This window comes from Haliaeetus leucocephalus, unplaced genomic scaffold (assembly GCF_000737465.1).
Source record: "Haliaeetus leucocephalus isolate CR32 unplaced genomic scaffold, Haliaeetus_leucocephalus-4.0 Scaffold173, whole genome shotgun sequence".
Classification (NCBI taxonomy): Eukaryota; Metazoa; Chordata; class Aves; order Accipitriformes; family Accipitridae; genus Haliaeetus; species Haliaeetus leucocephalus.
The window spans coordinates 1,992,570-2,010,299 of NW_010972609.1; the positions used below are offsets into that span (position 1 = coordinate 1,992,570).

Here is a 17,730-nt window from a genome sequence, read left to right on the forward strand (position 1 = left end):
AAACCATTGCCATGGACCTCATCGACCTCATATGCACAACTGTCATAGTGCCCACGGGGATAAAGATCTACTGGTGCTACCGGGACCATATCCGATTGTTGAAGACCCCAGCACCTGTGATATTGTCAAGGCTACACAGTAAGTGCATGTTCTGTGTGTGCAAAACGTTGAAGCAGATGTGAGCGTCCTCGAATGTGAGCCAGGCTGGATATTTTTGCAAACCAGAATTTTACAGTTCTGTTTTCTCCCCGGACTGAAAGAAGAAAAATCACTTAAAGGCACTATTGTAAGTATTTTTATCATAAATAATGGTATCTCAACCAGGTTTGTTAGGTAGAAAATTCTACTCACCAAGGCTCAGCCCAACTCTTTTTGCAAGACTTCCATCAAATGCAATGTGGAATTTGCTCAAGTAGGAACTGGTACATGATGCTTAACTGAGATTGACTTTTTCTTTAGTATGTGGCTGTCTCTAAACTGGCGGATTCTTAACAAAACTTCACAAATGAATGATAAGTAATTTTTTTTTTTATCATTTAAGGTATGGAATAGTAGAGCGGTGCAAAGAACTGGTAGAAGCAGGATATGATGTTCGACAACCAGACAAAGAAAACGTGACTCTTCTTCACTGGGCGGCGATAAACAACAGACAGGAGCTGGTTAAGTAAGCTCTAGAGTCCTTGTGAAAGTAACACAAGTATTCTGCCACTGTTACTTATAATCACTTTGTTGCTATTATACTTCAAAACAGAGGAACATGCTGCTTGAGAAGAAAAGCATAAAATTCAAATTTTAACCCAGTTACCTTTATGAAAATGTCACTGAAATGTAAAGTTGCCACCGTTTCTTTATATGTGCAATCATGCAGTAAATGAAATCATTAGATTTTCCTGTGTTTGGTTTATTTTCTTTAACAAAGATTAAAGCTGATTTTATAAGTGCCTTGCTAATTACTGTATTTTTTTCTTAAACATTTCCTCGGAACAGCATCCTTTACTGCAGAAATACTCTTGTCTGTTTGCTTTTCTAGTGATTTTTTTTTTTTTTTTTTTAATTATGAGCTATTTACTACTGGAGCTATGTTATCCTTAGTATAATGTTTTAATATTTTATTAAGTCTGTTCTTAATTTATTGTGTTGCTGTTACACAGATATTATATTTCCAAAGGTGCAATAGTGGATCAGCTAGGTGGAGACTTGAATTCAACTCCCCTTCACTGGGCCATTAGGTATGCTGCTTGCAACTGCTAATTGTAAATCTGTTAGTATTAACAGTTATAGTAGCATTTCATGTAGCACAGCAGTGGCCATCTTACATCAAATTCTGTGGTATGTTCATTTTATTGAGGTATAAGGAATTTCACAGCATGTCCATAATAATGCTGAGATCTCTTCTCTGGTTCCTGGCAACTTTGCGGGCCACAAAGTTGTGTTATGTGAGTATCTCTGTTTTAGTCACTTGGGACTCACATTTCGAAGTTTCCCTTTGAAGGGATGAAACAGTACTGTTCAGACTTTGCCTCGTAAGTTCTGCCTTACCGGGCAAAGAAGACTTGGCTGTGTAAGGACGTTGAAGTTAGCTGTCGATGCTTATTATGGTACACTTTAAGTCGGAAGAAGTTGTGGTCACTGTTTTCCTCAGACTTCAGCCTGTCTAGCTAATATGCTTTCAGTTGTTTTAGCTTCTGCACTAGATGCCCTTGGTGTGCTCTCATAAGACTCAGTGCTGCCAGTCCTGGAGTGTAGAGCACAAGCATATAGCAGTAGGACAGGTGTAAGACTACCTTGTTGTTCAGGGGCATGTAGAGGGGTCGGTCGTTGGCCTTCATCTCCCAGTGGCATTAGCTTTTCTTCTTGTGCTCCTTATAGCTGCCACCACAAATGTGCAGTGTCTCTTCCTGGGTGACAGTAGCTATTGGCGCTTGCATATGTTTAATGCCTCTTTGAATCTGCTCTTTCTGCATCTGCTCCAGACTACATCTGTTCAACCTGATACAGTTTAAAGTCATACAACTTTGGCTTCTAGGACAGGACTTGAGTAAAATGACCAAAAGACCAAAGCACTGTTTGTCTGGAAAAAACATAACCTTAAATAATAATTCTGGGATAACTTCTCTGAGTGCAGATCCTCACACTGGAAGATCAGTGCTTTCTTCTGGGTTATCTTAGTCTTCTGCCAAACAAAGTTAGATACTTCTTCTGAGAGAGACTACTCACAGCAGAAATTACTGTAGAATAACCGTTGTATTCTAAATTAACAGTTTGCCTCGGACTGATGTGTTAAGGTATATATTTAATATAATTTTCTGAGATAAACTTTTAATTTAAAAAAAAAAAAAAAGCCATTTCCTGAATAAAACCACAAGAATCTGAAATGAAATTTTTTTTTGCGGGGTATCTATAAGAATTATTAAGGCAATGCTTTCATTAAAATTTCCATCTTTCTTGTCATCTCTAATTTCATTTCATGTATCGTTATAGACAAGGACACCTACCTATGGTCATGTTATTGTTGAAATGTGGAGCGGATCCCAGTCTTATCGATGGGGAAGGATTCAGTAGCATTCACTTAGCAGTGCTGTTTCAACACATGCCCATTATAGCTTACCTCATATCAAAAGGCCAGGTATGTTTAGATTGCAGAATTAACTGTTTTGTTTTCTGGATGATAAGCAGGTATTTGACAATTATTTCCCTGTGCCATAAGTTCAGAGAAACTTTGTGTGTGTGTGTGTGTGTGTGTGTGTTGGGTTTTTTCATACTCTCCCCTGTCCTTGTCATCCCTACCCCTACCCCTTCACATAAAATTCGGAGCGTTTAAGGAGAGTTGTTAAGATTATGCAGATTTGTGGTGCTGCATAAGTAACAACTGGCTTTTAAACCTGATAACAAAAAGCAGTATATGAAGTATGTACATCATGAAGTATTTACTATTTGATTACAGTTTTGCAATTAATAATCTGTGCAGTTGTCCATCAATTGAAGCGTGCAGAATAGATGATCAGACTAGGTCTGAATTTTTTATTAGAAATTTCTATATTTTCTGTAATTTTACATTGTATGCACTCTAGTTGATGTCTGCTTAGCTGACATCTGAAGTAAGCAGAATTAATGACAAGTGTAACAATTTGCTAATAAAAATGACAGTTCTATGATCAAGACTGTTTGAAACACTAAGTATTAAGATTTAAAGATTTGGTAAGTTTATTTTTGTTCTCATAGAGTTCTCTCTAGTAGAGCAACTGACTTCTGGAATGTAGGTATAGATGGTATATATCACCAACTTGAAGCTTTTAGCCCACGTCTTCTACTAAGTAATCCAAGTGATTGAACATTTCATTTAAGTAAATCTGCTCTAATGTAACAATGGGTGGAGGTGGGGAAGAAGGAAACCTTCATCGTGAAGAAGGAGGAAGAAAATTAGGTGATGCAAGTTAGATGTTTAAATAATTATGTTTTGAGATACACAATTAATTGATCCTTTTTTTCTTGTTTTAATAAACCAATTGTATGTACTCAGACATTCTGTTATGTATGTCCCTTTATACAAGGAGGATGGTTAACATTGCTTTACAAGGTACATTTTGTTTATAGCATTTCTGTGCAAAAGGGGACAAGAAATATGGTTAACGTGGTTCCCTTAAAAATATTCTTAGTGGAGACTCTCCCTTAAAAATATCCTTAAATGAGTGTTGGTTTCTTCGCTGGTATAATTTGGTTTCTTGCCATTTTCTTTCCGTTAGTGAAGCTAAGCCAGTTGTATAGCTCCGAATCTGACCATCTTACTCTGTTTCCTGAAATCACTGGTAATCACTTGCTTGTTATCTTTTTCTTATACTTAGAACGTAGACACGACAGACTTCAATGGGCAAACGCCTTTAATGTTATCAGCGCAAAAAGCAGTTGGGTAAGTAGTGAATAACTTAAGAAGACTCTATTTTTTTGTACCCACAAAGCAGTGAGGTGAATTTTTTCTTATGAAATTTTTTGTTAAACAGACATTTCTTTCCCTTTCAGTTGTGCTACAATATGCGGTATTTCAGAGATCAGGAGTTAGGAAGTAGCTGATTGAATATAGCAAAGAAAGTCAAAAGAACTCCTAAAAGAAGTTTAGGTTTGTGGCTGAACCAGCTGCAGCATTATTGTGCTTTCCCAGAAATGAAAATAAATGGAGGTGGATGCAGTACGATGCATTTAGAATAAACAAAATGTGGAGATGTAAGCTTATACACAGTGTTGTAGGAAGATATAATCTGTGTATATACCTCATATTTGTTAAAATGGTAAGATAACATAGTCTGGAGAAAAACTCTTGGGGCAGGTCCTGAATTATAAATGTGGATCTATTGTTGATAAGCTTGTTCTGAGGCAAGGCATTGTGTATCAGCTGTTATTTCACGGATGGGAACAGGGGTTTTTATAAGGTGTTCAAAAGCTTCATCTCCAGTATAGGTTATCTTCTGTTTGTTAACTTTTATAATTTATTTTCCTCTAGACCAGAGCCCACGAGATTTCTCTTAAAGTTTAACCCCTCTCTCAGTGCTGTAGACAATGTTCAAAAGAATACTGCACTGCACTGGGCAATAACATCAGGAAATACTAGTGCAGTGGATCTGTTGCTGGAAGCCGGTGCTAGCCTGGACATAAAAAATGCCAAGGTACAATTTCTTTCATGATACTTCATTCCATGTGGCATGAACATGTAAAATGAATTTAAAGAAAAACCTGACTCCTCTTTACGGTGGGTATGCTTTGCAACAGGGGTTGACTAAGAGCAGGTGTTCTTAGTCTTTCCCAAAAAGAATTAGCACCTTTCTTGTGGTGTGGCACGAAGTAAGAATGCAGAGATTCTTTGCAACTTTCGTTTAATGAACAGCCAAGCCTTTTGGTCACTCTGAACATAATTGTGTCCTTTGCAGATTCTTCTTTCCACCCCTTACCCATCCACCCCACCTGACACCTGTCTTTTTTTAAAGTTACATGTTTTCCATTTTAAAACATTGTCATGAGGAGTAATGTCTTTGGCGAGTTTTTCAAAAATAGTGTCTTGGTGTCCCTTGAGACTCTTAAAGCTTTTAAAAAGATATGTGTGTCATCCTGTAAAAACCAGTGTTTGACAATGCCTGTTTGTACGTTCAAAAGGGCTAGTCGCATATGAAAGTCTTCGTCCTAATATTTGTAAAAACTGATAGAAGTATAAATGTTGAAACTGTTGATTCCTATGACTATATAGATATGTTTGTACAGTGTACTTATTCAGGGTTTGCATATTAAGCTGTGCAGCTTTTCCATCTACTGCCTTTTTTTTTTATTTGTATGTGTGACATATTGCTGTTTGGTTTTAAAAAGTTAACATAAACAAGAAACCTTCCCTTTCAGTAAACATGTAACATTCTAGCAGACAGTTTAGCTTTCAGGTTATTGGAGACAGTCCAACAGATAACTCAAATGGATGCAATCTGGTTGAAAGTATCAGTTTTTAGAACTACAAAGCACTAGATTAAGCACATTAAAACTCTCAATTTATCTTATCCTTGCCTTAAAAGAAAGGCAGGGGGCACAGGAAGTAACTGCCAAGTTATTCTTGGTTTAGCTGTATTTATTTCTTGCTTCTGTTAAAAAGTAAAATGTTTATTTCTTTATGCACTTAACACATAAATATTTCTGTTGTTAAAGGGAGAGACACCGCTTGACCTTGCCTATCAAAGTCTGAATCGCTTCATGGTTTATATGGTAAAAGAGGAAGAAAGAATGAGAAGCAGAAGAAATAACAGGCTACTGAAAATAGTAGAGAAATATGAGGTAACTTCCTGAGTAGTAGCTAATGGAAGTAAAGCTACAGCATTCCATGTTTAGAATAATAAGCAGTTTAACTATTTTCTACCAAGAGAATCTTCTAAGGTTTCTGAAATTGGGTGCACAAAAATAAAATTCTTTAAAAGCATTTAGCAGTGGTTTGGGTGGGGGGTTTTGTGTTGTGTCCCCCCATCCCACTTTGGTGTATTGATGTGTCAGTTTGTCTTATCCACCTTGAGTCTTCAGCATTTGTTATTACATTAACTGAATACTTCTGAAGTATGTCCTGCTTGAATACTTTGTCATATTTTAACAGTAATAATTTTAATAGCTCTTCCTGCTGTTGGCATCTTCCTTGACATTGATGTGGGCCATAGGATACATAATGAACTTAAGTTCTGATTCTTGGCTTCTGAAAGGAGGTCTGCTTCTCTTCCTGCTATTTGGAATGGCTCTGTTTGTGAGGTTTGTGGCATTTTCTCTCTGTACGTGTATTTATTTGTTATATATGCCATATAAGGTATCTAATGCAGTGTTCTTTTCAGAGTTAAGTTTCACTTGGCAAAAAAAAAACCTCTTGAGAAATGGTTGCAGAGTGTGTGAAGGATTTCAATGTATGTACTTTTTAGAATGACCATAGAAATTGAATGTCTTCAGGTGTGCAAAATAATTTTCTCATCACTGAAAGATTTGAAAAAACACTAAAGTGTTTAAGCAGTCTGTTAGCTAATTTTAATGATAGTGTTATTGAAGGTCTGCACCTGGTAGACACTGAGATACCTATGCACAATGCTCAGAAATGTGCGTTATCTCAACTTCTCCTTCTGTATCTGTGACACAGAATGAATTTTAATGAACCATTCCTTTCCCTGCTCCCCAGACCTCCCAGTGTTATCCTAAGCTGTTTTGCAGGTTTTATGCTTTTTTCAACAGTTAACTGCAACAGTCAGTGTTCCTTGAAGCAGCAATGCTATCAGTGCGGAAACAGAGATCACACTTTTCACCCAGTGATACAGCTTTTCTGATGTATAATATTAGGCTGGAACAGAGCACTCTTCGGTTTTATTTTTGTATTGGTTAACCCCCTATGCATCTGGCTAAAGAATGTTTTTGAGTGACAATTCTTGATTGCTTTGAGAGACTTGAAGTATACTCTGTGTGTGAAGTTTTTAAAATAACAGAACAGATAGTTTATACTCTGTGGAGTTACATTTTAAATAAGTTTTTTAAAAATACTTTTGAATATTCTTTCAGGCAATGTGTGGGGCTCAAGAATCTGAGGTATCTTCCCACAGCATTTCTGCTAAGTTCAGCTTTTTGGATGTCCGTGACCTGGTTTTTCTGGTTCCTGCCCGATATCCTTTGTACTCAAGAAATGCAGCAGTACTCTCCTTACAGTTCCTAATAAATCTAAGCCTGGTCATGAAAATAGCAACAAGCAGTCCCAGATAATTCCAGGTGACTGTTAATGTCTGGTAGATTGGTATACGTTCATTGGGCAGGGGTGAAATAACTTTGAGTTTAATTTAAAGCTATATATAGACTAAACATCTGTACCTTCTGTTATCTTTAGCAGATATTTGTGTACAATTCTGCACTACTTCTTATGCTACTGGAATATCAAAATGAAAACGTCTTTGTTATAAACCTAATTGCCCCTGTTACCATCTCTGTGTGACTCTTTAATCTTCCTCACTGAGACTCTCATACAGTAATGTATTTTGGCATGTAGTATAACTGGATAACAAATGCATTAATAATTTTCAAAGCATCTCTTCTTTCTGAAATGACAAGGATTTGACAGTTAGTGGTATTCATGCTTCTGCTTTTAGAAACAACAACAAAACCCTCCCACCCCCACAAAAACCAGGGAACACATTTCTTTATGTCCCTCCAAAACAGAACTTCCAGTCTCCTGTCTATCTTTTTTCACAGGTTACGCTGCATCCTCAGTGTACAGGGCATTAACGTCTACCTTTCATTTATTTTCTTTGAAGAGGCTTTGCACTGATGAGTACAAAAATGTTTTAGTAGTTTACGCTTGCTTTTCAGTGCCCTACTCTTTAGTTACACGGGGGCATCTATTTATTTATTGATTAAGTTTTGTGAAAAGGCCTTTAGGGAGATACTTAGAACTGTAAATAATTTTCTACTAAACCAGCAATAATATATTGCTACACAATTTTAATTAATTTTTAATTACTTCATCCTTTAAGTGGCATTTTCTTTTGTACTGTTCCCAATTAAGATGTCCTTAATAGAATTATCAGGATTAACTTCGATGAACTGATCAAGTATATTCCCGCTGGGGATACATGCATATGCTTGTCTAAATGAAAATCATGTTATTCAGTGTTGCATTGTGAAGTTTTGTGGTTTTCCTGGTGTCATCTAAATTAAAAGAAAAAAATTCCAAAAATAGGGTTTTGAGTCAGACGCTTTGCTGAAGATCGTGAGCGTAGCAGTATTCTTGAAGGTCTAACCATAGCTTGGTGAGATGGGTGAGTAGTTTTGTTTCACTACGTAACCTTTTTTTCTCATTAATACCTTTTCCTTCTGGAACTGGTCATAGATCTGAGTGTTGTAAAAGCGTTCAGTATTTTAGCTTCCTATATTACGTCTGAATGAAAATCCAGCCACTCTAATTAAGGACTACTCTCAGTTCCAAAAAACAATTGAAATGCAAATAGACAAATCTGCAGGAAATCATTTTGACTTACATTGGTGTTAATGCATGGTCCTGCACATGGGTCGGGGCAATCCCAAGCACCAATACAGGCTGGCCGATGAGTGGACTGAGAGCAGCCCTAAGGAGAAGGACTTGGGAGTGTTGGCTGGCGAGAAGCTCAACATGACCCAGCAAAGTGCGTTTGCAGCCCGGAAAGCCAACCGTATCCTGGGCCGCATCAAAAGAAGCGTGACCAGCAGGTCGAGGGAGGGGATTCTCCCCCTCTGCTCCGCTCTGGTGCAGTTTTGCGTCCAGTCTGCAGTACTGCATCCAGCTCTGGGGCCCCCAACGTAAGAAGGACATGGACCTGTTGGAGCGAGTCCAGAGGAGGGCCATGAAGATGATCAGAGGGCTGGAGCACCTCGTCTATGAGACAGGCTGAGAGAGTTGGGCTGTTCAGTCTGGGGAAGAGAAGGCTCTGGGGAGACCTTATAGCAGCCTGACAGTACCTAAAGGGACCGACAAGAAAGCTGGAGAGGGACTTCTTCTTCCAAGGGCCTGTAGTGATAGGACAAGTGGTAATGGCTTTAAACTGAAAGAGGGTAGATTTAGATTAGATGTAAGGAAGAAGTTCCTCACTGTGAGGGTGGTGAGGCCCTGGAACAGGTTGCCCAGAGAAGCTGTGGATGCCCCATCCCTGGCAGTGTTCAAGGCCGGGTTGGATGGGGCTTGGAGCAAGCTGGTCTAGTGGCAGGTGTCCCTGCCCATGGCAGGGGGATTGGAACTAGATGATCTTTCAGTTCCCTTCCAACCCAAACCATTCTATGATTCTATTATAGGTGCACCTTGCAATTGCATTGTAACAAACACAGCTATAAGACTGGTAATAGACAGTGCCAATATTTCATAATTCATTATCTTGATATTAATTAGAGCTACTTTGCAGTGGTTTTAGTTTGTAAGACAAAACAGCCTTGAGGTTGCAGTACTTTATTTTTTTAAGAGTTACGTACACTGCAGTTTATATAGTAGCTGAATGATCACTGGAGATGGAATCCAGGTTTGGGCTCTCTGACTGCTCCTTGATGGCATCATGGCCAGTTTTTTAGGAATCCGTGCTCTCCAGTTCAGTGCTTGAATTTAGTTGGTATAAAAATTCACCCATTCCACATTCTTCTGTTGCTGTATGGAGGTAGTTAATTTTGACATGTTTTTCTCCCCCTTTCACCTGACTTAGAGGTTTTTTTTAGTCCATAGTATAAAAGTTCCGTTCCTAATGACTGTATATCCTCTCTCATGTATAATAAGAATTTGTCTTCTAGAGAACTTGCAGCAAATAACTATATATAGTGGTATAAGAATATATTCCTTAACCTGAATATTACGTGTAACCGATACAATTCTTGAAATCGCTGTTGTGTTCAGCTTGGTGGGTCTTCTTTGTTATTTCTATAAAACTTGGAGAACTGATCCTGGATATGTTAAGACTTCAGAAAAAGAAAGAAAAGAGGTAGGTGATTTTGTAAAAACAAATGGAAGGGCTAACCTGGTGCGACACATACGTACTTTTGGTTGATGTGTTTGTCATCAAGTTCAGCTTAGTTAAACTTGAAAGCAATGAAGTACTCTTCATTCTTTTAACAGTTTTTAGCACTGTCATTGACCAACATAGATTGTAGATGTTTTCTCCTCTACTGATTGTTTACTTATCTTCATCATCCTGTGAGAATTTCCTTGCCTCCATCTTCTCACTGAAATGTGGGCTTTGGACAAACATTGTACAGATCTACTGATGTTTGTGATATAAATACACATAGAACTTCACTTAAATATAAATTTTGTATGGTTTTCACTCCAGCTGTTTAAGGTTAGAAAGAGAGATTCACAGTGCTTTCCTACAATTTTCCATGCTCATAAGACATACCAAAGGCTAGAAATGACTTAAATTTTGTCAGATGCTTTGAAAATGCTTATAATAGTTTGATTTTTGTGCTCAAGCACATTGTGCTGTTTCCTTGCTCTATTTTAGGATGGTGAAAAGAAATCATGGCCAACCAGTCAGTAGAGAATTTAGTATTTCCTTAATCCCCAACCTGTGGATTAAGGAAAGCATTTTGTTTGTGATCTCATTACTTTCCATGAGCTTGTATTTCTTCAGATTGCCAGGGAGAATAAACTGTAGTTTTAACTTGTTACCACAGAGCTAGTAACCTTTGTGTATCTAATACTTCTAAAGGAACAGTAAATATAGCAGCTCTCTTCATCGCTCTGAAGTCTGACTGACTATATCAGAGGTACCTTGTATCTTAATATGATCTCATTTTTTTTAAAGGATATTTCATTCACATTATTTATTAATTTTGGCAACATAGAGATACTTTTTCTGAATAATCCTGCATGAATGAAGTTGTATTAGTCTTTGCTGTTCTATCTTTTTCATGGACCTTTTTAAATAGCAAGTACTTATTCCTATTAATGCTTGGCATTCAAAATGCTTATGAACTGCAAAAGGCCTAATGTAAAAATCTTCATAGATCCCCCTGAAAATGTGATCCAAATGCAAGCACAAATTACTTTGTCTTTCAGAACATTGTAGCTCTTGCAGAAGCAGGTTGCTTGGACTTCAGAACATTTTGCACATTGTGTCTTGTAAGTGAGGCTTTGGGTTTTTTTTTTTTCTTTTTGAACCTGGCTTTTTACTCAATAGTGCTGTAAAAAAACTTTTTCCTCTTTGCTTGGCATGCAAGTGTTACATGTGTGGTTTGTCCTATATTACTTAAATTTATTTCATTCTTTTAGAGTGACAAAAGAGATGCTTTAAGATCCTTGGACTCTAGTCTTAATAAAATACTAATTATTTCCATCTCTCTTTTTTGTAAAATTAGGGTGGATAGTTCTCATCTATGTTCTGTGTTGTGAGGTCTGTTATACAGTAATTGTACAAAGTATGATGGTGCCCGTGAGATGGGCTAAACTTTGAGCAAAATAGATGCTTTTGCTATGAGTGTTCTTTTCCTTCATCCTCAACTAGGTAAGGAAGCCTTTGAGATCTATGCATTGTCTCGCTTGTGATTCATGTGTAGCCAGATACGATCACCATTCTGTGTGGATTGGACAGTGTATAGGTAAGAGTGTTTATCAAATCTGAAAATACCACATATTTTGAAAGTTGCAGAAATAACATTTATCTCCTTAGAGAGAGAGCACATCTGATAGAAGAATACACAGTTGATAACTGAAGGTGTTACTGGTAGGTGCCAGAGAGAAATTAGATTGCAGAGACAAAGGCAACTAAAATGATTAAAGAGATGGAGCGGTCACCCTAAGAGTAGAGGCCAAAAACTCTGGGACTTTTTATTTTGAATGAAGAAGGGATGGGGGATATGATGGAGACTTTAAAAACAAACAAACAAACAAAAGGCAATTGAAGGTGGTTGCTAAAGTGAATGCGGAACTGTTATTCACCAAGTACATCATACTAGAACTAGGGGAGTCTCAGTGAGAATAGCAGTTGGATTTAAAATTGGTAAAGAAAAAATGTCTTTACGTGGCAGGTAGTGAAATTTTAGAACTTGCTGCTGTAGGGGTTTGCAGATACAGGCAGTATCAGAAGGTTCAGAAAGGGATTAGACAAGCTTTTGGACAATGTGTCCAAAAGCAGATACTGAAAGAACTAGACAAGTATGCATACTTTGACATTTTAATGCAGTAGCTGTGGATGAAGAGAACGAACTCCAGAAAGTGGCCAGGCTCGTTTGTCCTCCTGAACTAATGTTGCCTATTGTCGCTGTTAGAGACCGTGAAGTGGAGCAGCTGGACCACCGAGATAACCCCGTAGGGCATTTTTTAATGTTCTTGTGTCCTTTGAGAAACTCCCTCCTTCTCCCTTTCTGTCTCATTACTGGTGATGCTCAAGATAGAAAGGTTAGAGATTTACATCTGTAGCAATATATTTTTAGCATATTCTTTGGCCAATAGCTTTTTTGTAGTGTTAAATACTTGGAAATGTTTTTATAGTGTTTGCTATTTACAAGGTGGTGAGACATCCTTCTGATGAATTGTTTCAAAGCTTTGAGCAATACTGGTTGTCATTTAAAGAAAAATAATTGTGTATCTTCATGTAACAGTTTCTCTGACAGAAGTCTGGGGGGTGTTCTTTTGTATGTTTGCAATTCTGAAGCACACAAAGGTCAAACAATTAAATTGAATAGCTTAGATTTTTCAGTCATGTGAGACAATTGTACTGTGCATGGGGAGAGTTGTGGTTGCATAATTAGTCCTCATATAGCTAAAACAGCTGAAGGTGTGCTCTGAAGAGACAAATCCTGGTTGACTTTATCAGAACTAATTCTATTATATAAATTGGGATGGCTTACAGGAGACAGCTGAGAAAGAGATCAGTCTCGTCAAACTGTCTTGAGGATAGCAGAGGTAATAATAAGAAGTGGGTTTGATTCTTTTTATTCCTATTAACTAAAGGGGAAATGCAAGTACTGCTGGATTTGAAAATGTCAAACTTTTTTTTTTGTTTGCCTTAAATACAGGCATTGGGAACCATTGTTACTACCTATTGTTCCTGTCTTTCCTAACTATGACCGGTGTCTGCCTGCTTTATGGAACTCTTCTGTGTATGTATCCATGAATTTATTTTAATTTAGCTTTCAAGCACATGTGTGTGTGATCTTTATTTTTCAGCATTTCATTTCCAGCAAGTGTAATTACACTGGTGCAAATGATACCATATTTCAGCAATGATGTTATGTTGTAATTCTGTCTTTAAATGAAAATATATCGTGACCGAGTCTTTGGTCAAATATCTGATTACATTTGTGTTGAGTGGAAACTAAGATACAGCTCTGGTGGGATGTCCATTGGAAAATATGATGTCAGAAAGCTTTTTTATTAGAGTTGAAATAAGGAAGCCATGGGGAGGAAGGTCAGGTTGCAGGTTCTAGTCTGGATACTCTTTACTGCAGTAGAAAATAAGTTTGTAAATACATTATTGAAAAGGCTTTATTGATTTTACTATTTGGAAATATCTCTATTAAACACTTTGAAAAGTTTTGTTTGTTTGTTTTTAATGTAGTGATAACTTTGAAAAGAGGAGAACTGTGTATCTCATTAATAAATCCAAGCTGTTACTTTGGAAAATTAAGAAATTTCTTGGAGGATGCAGGAGAGTCCTTATTATGTAGTTCCTTAGGATGAATTAACATAGCACTAATCTTTTGACTAAAAAGTAGAGAGTGTTCATTTTATTTTACGTTACTTCACATTATATTGAAATGAGTCAATATTCAACATAGAGTGAAGTGAGCCAGCGATGGCAGTGGAGGACACAGGACACTCCTGTGAACATGAGTTGCTTTCCTGTGTTTCAGTGGTGGTCTTAACATATGCAAAAAGCACGTTATTTTCTCCATTTCCTGTGTGTGAAGGAACATGGGAGGAAAACCTCTTTATTGTTCTACTGACATAGAGGCAAGAAAAAGTTGCTCTGCTTTTAGTTGTTTGGGGTTTTTATAGATTAAAGATGTGTGGTAGTTGGACGTTCCAGTTTACGTCTATTTAATAGTGGTAAAATACTGCTTTCTTGGCATTGTCACCATAATGTCGTCTTTTGTTGATGGTTGTGTTTAAGATAATTGATAAATTCTTATCCTAAAGTTACAAATAAGCATGAAGCAAAATTTCAGAAGTCTTGACAATGAGTTATTTCAGTATTGCTAGTTAACGTAAAAAAAAAAAAACAACAAAAAACCAGAAAGTACCTAGCTAGTGCCTTGAATGTTCCTACTGTGGACTAGAATGCATAATGTAAGGATCATGCAGCCAGAATAGCAAGCAGTCATGCATCTATGTGGGTGCTTTTAAGTGGGAACGTGATACATTACACATGATATTTCTAGAGCATATTGCTATATAATATGCATTCTATATTAAACACATAATTAACTGATTATGCATCTTGTCAGATTGGTCAAGCCATTGTGCAACAAGTTACCATCAAGATGGAGCATGGGTGTACTTCACACAGATAATATATTGCTCTCCGTGGGTTTCCTACATCTTTGCAGTAGCCTGTTTTCATACTGTATGGGCTGCATTGTGGCTAACTGTTCAGCTTTATCAGGTATTATTTTGCTTTGGTTTATGCTCGTTTCTTAATTTAAGAGTCATCATATTAAAACTTTTCCTTAGATGATTTGGTCCCATAAAAACTTTGTGCCTGCTTTTCTTGACTAATTAATGTCACAGGTAGGTGCTTTTCTTAAATCTCAGGGCAGTCCTTTAAGTTTCACGGGTACTTGTGCACTCAGCATTCCCGTATTATAAATAGGATCACAGTCTGCAAATCATTCCTATAGCTGAGTTCTCAGTTTACTACTCATCAAAAATTCCAGACCTATAAAAAGATGTATTTAAGGCAAGAAACTTATTTGACTAATAGAACTGGTATTACTGCCCCCAAAATGGCAAAAAAGCTCAATAGCACAATTAGACCTGAATTGAAAATTCTATGGCAGAGCTCAGCAATGCGTCATTAGACTGTATTAAATCCCATTGCTATAATAAAAATATATGACCTGGATTTTATCCTGATGAGGACTGTCACATTTCTTGCTTATGTTTTTCTCAGGGAGAGCTTGGCTATGCAAACAGGACTGAGAAGAGCTGTCTTAAAACATCTAGGAAACAGTTTGTTTAGCAGCTTTTAGGAAAGATGTGTCATTTGAATATGTGTTGAGCATACTGAGCTAAAGTCTTGTTTTACATCTTGTTTAAAAAAAAAAAAACAATAATCCACAATTTTAAATGTGTACTGCTAGATTTCTGTAATGTCCAAGACACTGAGATATCATGCTGGAAAAAAAAAAAGAATCTAGGTAGGATATTTACAGTTAACTACTGTGTTTTGTACCCAGTCATTTGTAAATGTACTGCTTTATGATACTTAGCGTGTCATTCAGCAAAGGACCCTTGCAGCCATTTATAAGGGCTTATAAGATTTATGTTGATAAATAAGAAAATGGAAAAAGGAATAGGTAAACAAAAATGCAGAAAACCCCCATAAATTTCATTGTAGAACTTGGTGAAAGAAGACATGGAATCAAGAAAATGGAAAAGTTATTGTTGAGTCTCTGATATCTACTTCATCTCTTTTGCTGAGCTACTTTGTCTTTTTCAGGGGAATTTTTTCTACCAAATTGTGTGGTAGTATAGACAAAGTCTGAGGAAATAGGTGCTTAACTGCTATAGATCTTATATTTCTACACACATCTGTAAAAGTACCATCTTTACAGTCATCCCAATTAAGCTTGCCTTCTCAGTGGAAGCGTTAATGTTACAGCTTGCTGGGTTCTGTTTTAGTCCAAGTGACATTTAAAACATACTTCTCAGTCGTAGTTACTTATTTGTTAGATATGGCCAACCTCTTCCCCTCCCCCCCTTCTCAATAGTATCTTTTGTTATCACCGTAATTTTAATTTGTGATGTTCACATTTTAACCATTACTTACATTTTCCTTTTGGTAAGATTGCATTCTTGGGATTGACCTCGCATGAAAGAAGGAGCCTCCTGATACAGAGAAGATCTTCTAAGCATCCTATTTCACTCAGGAGAACTCCATACAAGTGAGTATTAATGAATAGTGTATTTTAAGCACGTATCTTTTCAGCAGTGATTTGTCTCACTGCTTCATAAATGCAAAAAAGTGGTGGTCTATGGACATGCTAGTCATGCCTTTCATGAATTGTGTTAAGAGGAGGAAATGGACCTCATTTTCCCTGCTGAGAACTTCCTTTGCCCTAGGAAATAAACAGCCAGTGTAAGAGCTACTGGGGTTCTTGCTGCATGGCTGTGTACATTGGAGAAAGATGTGTCAAAATCAGTCCGTAATGTTAATCAGTAGACACTATTTTGGGGCTGAGGGGGTGTTGTCCTTTAATTTGTTCATCAGTCTCTGTGTCTGTTCTGTAGGTTCAGAAAGAGAATTAAGGTATGAGCTGGCCCCTGTCTGGCTTCTCTTGCAGTATTTAGCTCAATAGAGAAATTAGTACCAAGGTTTCCCTCGTGGTGAATGTGTATTTTTGATGCTTGCAATCTTCTTTTCTTAGGTTTATTAATGGATATTTCTCTCCTTTTCAGTCTTGGATGCTTCCAGAATCTTGCAGACTTTTTTCAGTGCAGTTGCTTTGGTATGTTCAAACCCAATGTAGTTGACTGGACCAAGCAATACAACCTTTTTCATCTGGCTAAGGAGAAAAATGTTCATTCTGTATGAAGCTTTGCTTAATTTTAAAACCATTGAGCTGAAAGCTAAATAAAACTGGATATTTTGTTAATTTTTACAGATTCTTCTGAAGTTGCTTGGTTTTATTTTTATTATTGTTTCAAATATTAAACCCATCTTGCACAAGCTACAGCAGGTTTGTATATGGAACAATCACTATGTGTATATATAGCTTGAGCTGAAACTATTTGAAATTTTGTGTGATGAGATGACACTAGGAATATATATTTTTAAAGGTAAGTTTTTTAGGGCAGAACTTCAAACCCTTTGCTTTATTTTGCAGATAATAAAAGAAAACTACATTTGAAAATTAAGGGGAATGTTCATATTTAAAAATTTAATATTACAATTACCCTGCAATTTTATTGCTTATGTTGTGAAAACCTCTATAAAAATCTTTGTATTCAGAGGATTTACATGTAATAAAACAGAGCTTTCATGCTTCTAAGTGTATTTTTACAGACTGAAATAGATTCAAGGGATATGTGACCAGTGAGGTATTTAAGAACAGGTACGCACAAAACCTAAGAAAAAGCCTGACTCTTTGCCTTATGTTTTGCACATATACATGCCCTACTAGTGTATGAAAATGGGTAAGTTGATGATGGAAAATAGCAATGTATATAAAAAGAGGGAATTATTCCCAGCCGCATGCGTAGATCTTTAATAGCTAGATGTCAGCCATGTTCCCAAGAAAAGGCTACAGCGTCAGTCTGGAGCAGCCAGCTGGGCAGTGTGGTTTTGAATATATGTCAAAGTAGGTAATAATGAAAACCAGCAGGGAAACAGATCAAGATCAGAAAATTAAAGTTAAATATCATCTAGAACTGATGACATAAGAGTGAAGTAGTGTAACGAAACGCAGTTCTTATTGTTAAGAAATGGGAGATTTCATTCATCTTGTGAAATGCATTAATCTGCGACGTTGTAGAACATAAAGGCACAAGCAGATTCAAGTAAAAATAATGTGAAG

The 17,730-nt window shown here is 36.9% G+C and overlaps 1 protein-coding gene across 1 annotated transcript; it reads left to right on the plus strand.

Annotated features, from left to right (window-relative positions):
* ZDHHC13 (zinc finger, DHHC-type containing 13) lies at nt 1-16,748 on the plus strand. The gene is made up of 17 exons (XM_010563695.1): nt 1-138; nt 542-664; nt 1,152-1,229; nt 2,482-2,626; nt 3,843-3,907; nt 4,496-4,658; nt 5,677-5,802; nt 6,128-6,261; nt 7,051-7,160; nt 9,304-9,312; nt 9,868-9,974; nt 11,051-11,113; nt 11,496-11,589; nt 13,009-13,092; nt 14,440-14,597; nt 16,001-16,098; nt 16,613-16,748. Exons 1-17 carry the CDS (start codon nt 32-34, stop codon nt 16,746-16,748), a joined length of 1,800 nt encoding a protein of 599 aa, XP_010561997.1. The 5' UTR covers nt 1-31.
* The last annotated feature ends 982 nt before the right edge of the window (nt 16,749-17,730 follow it).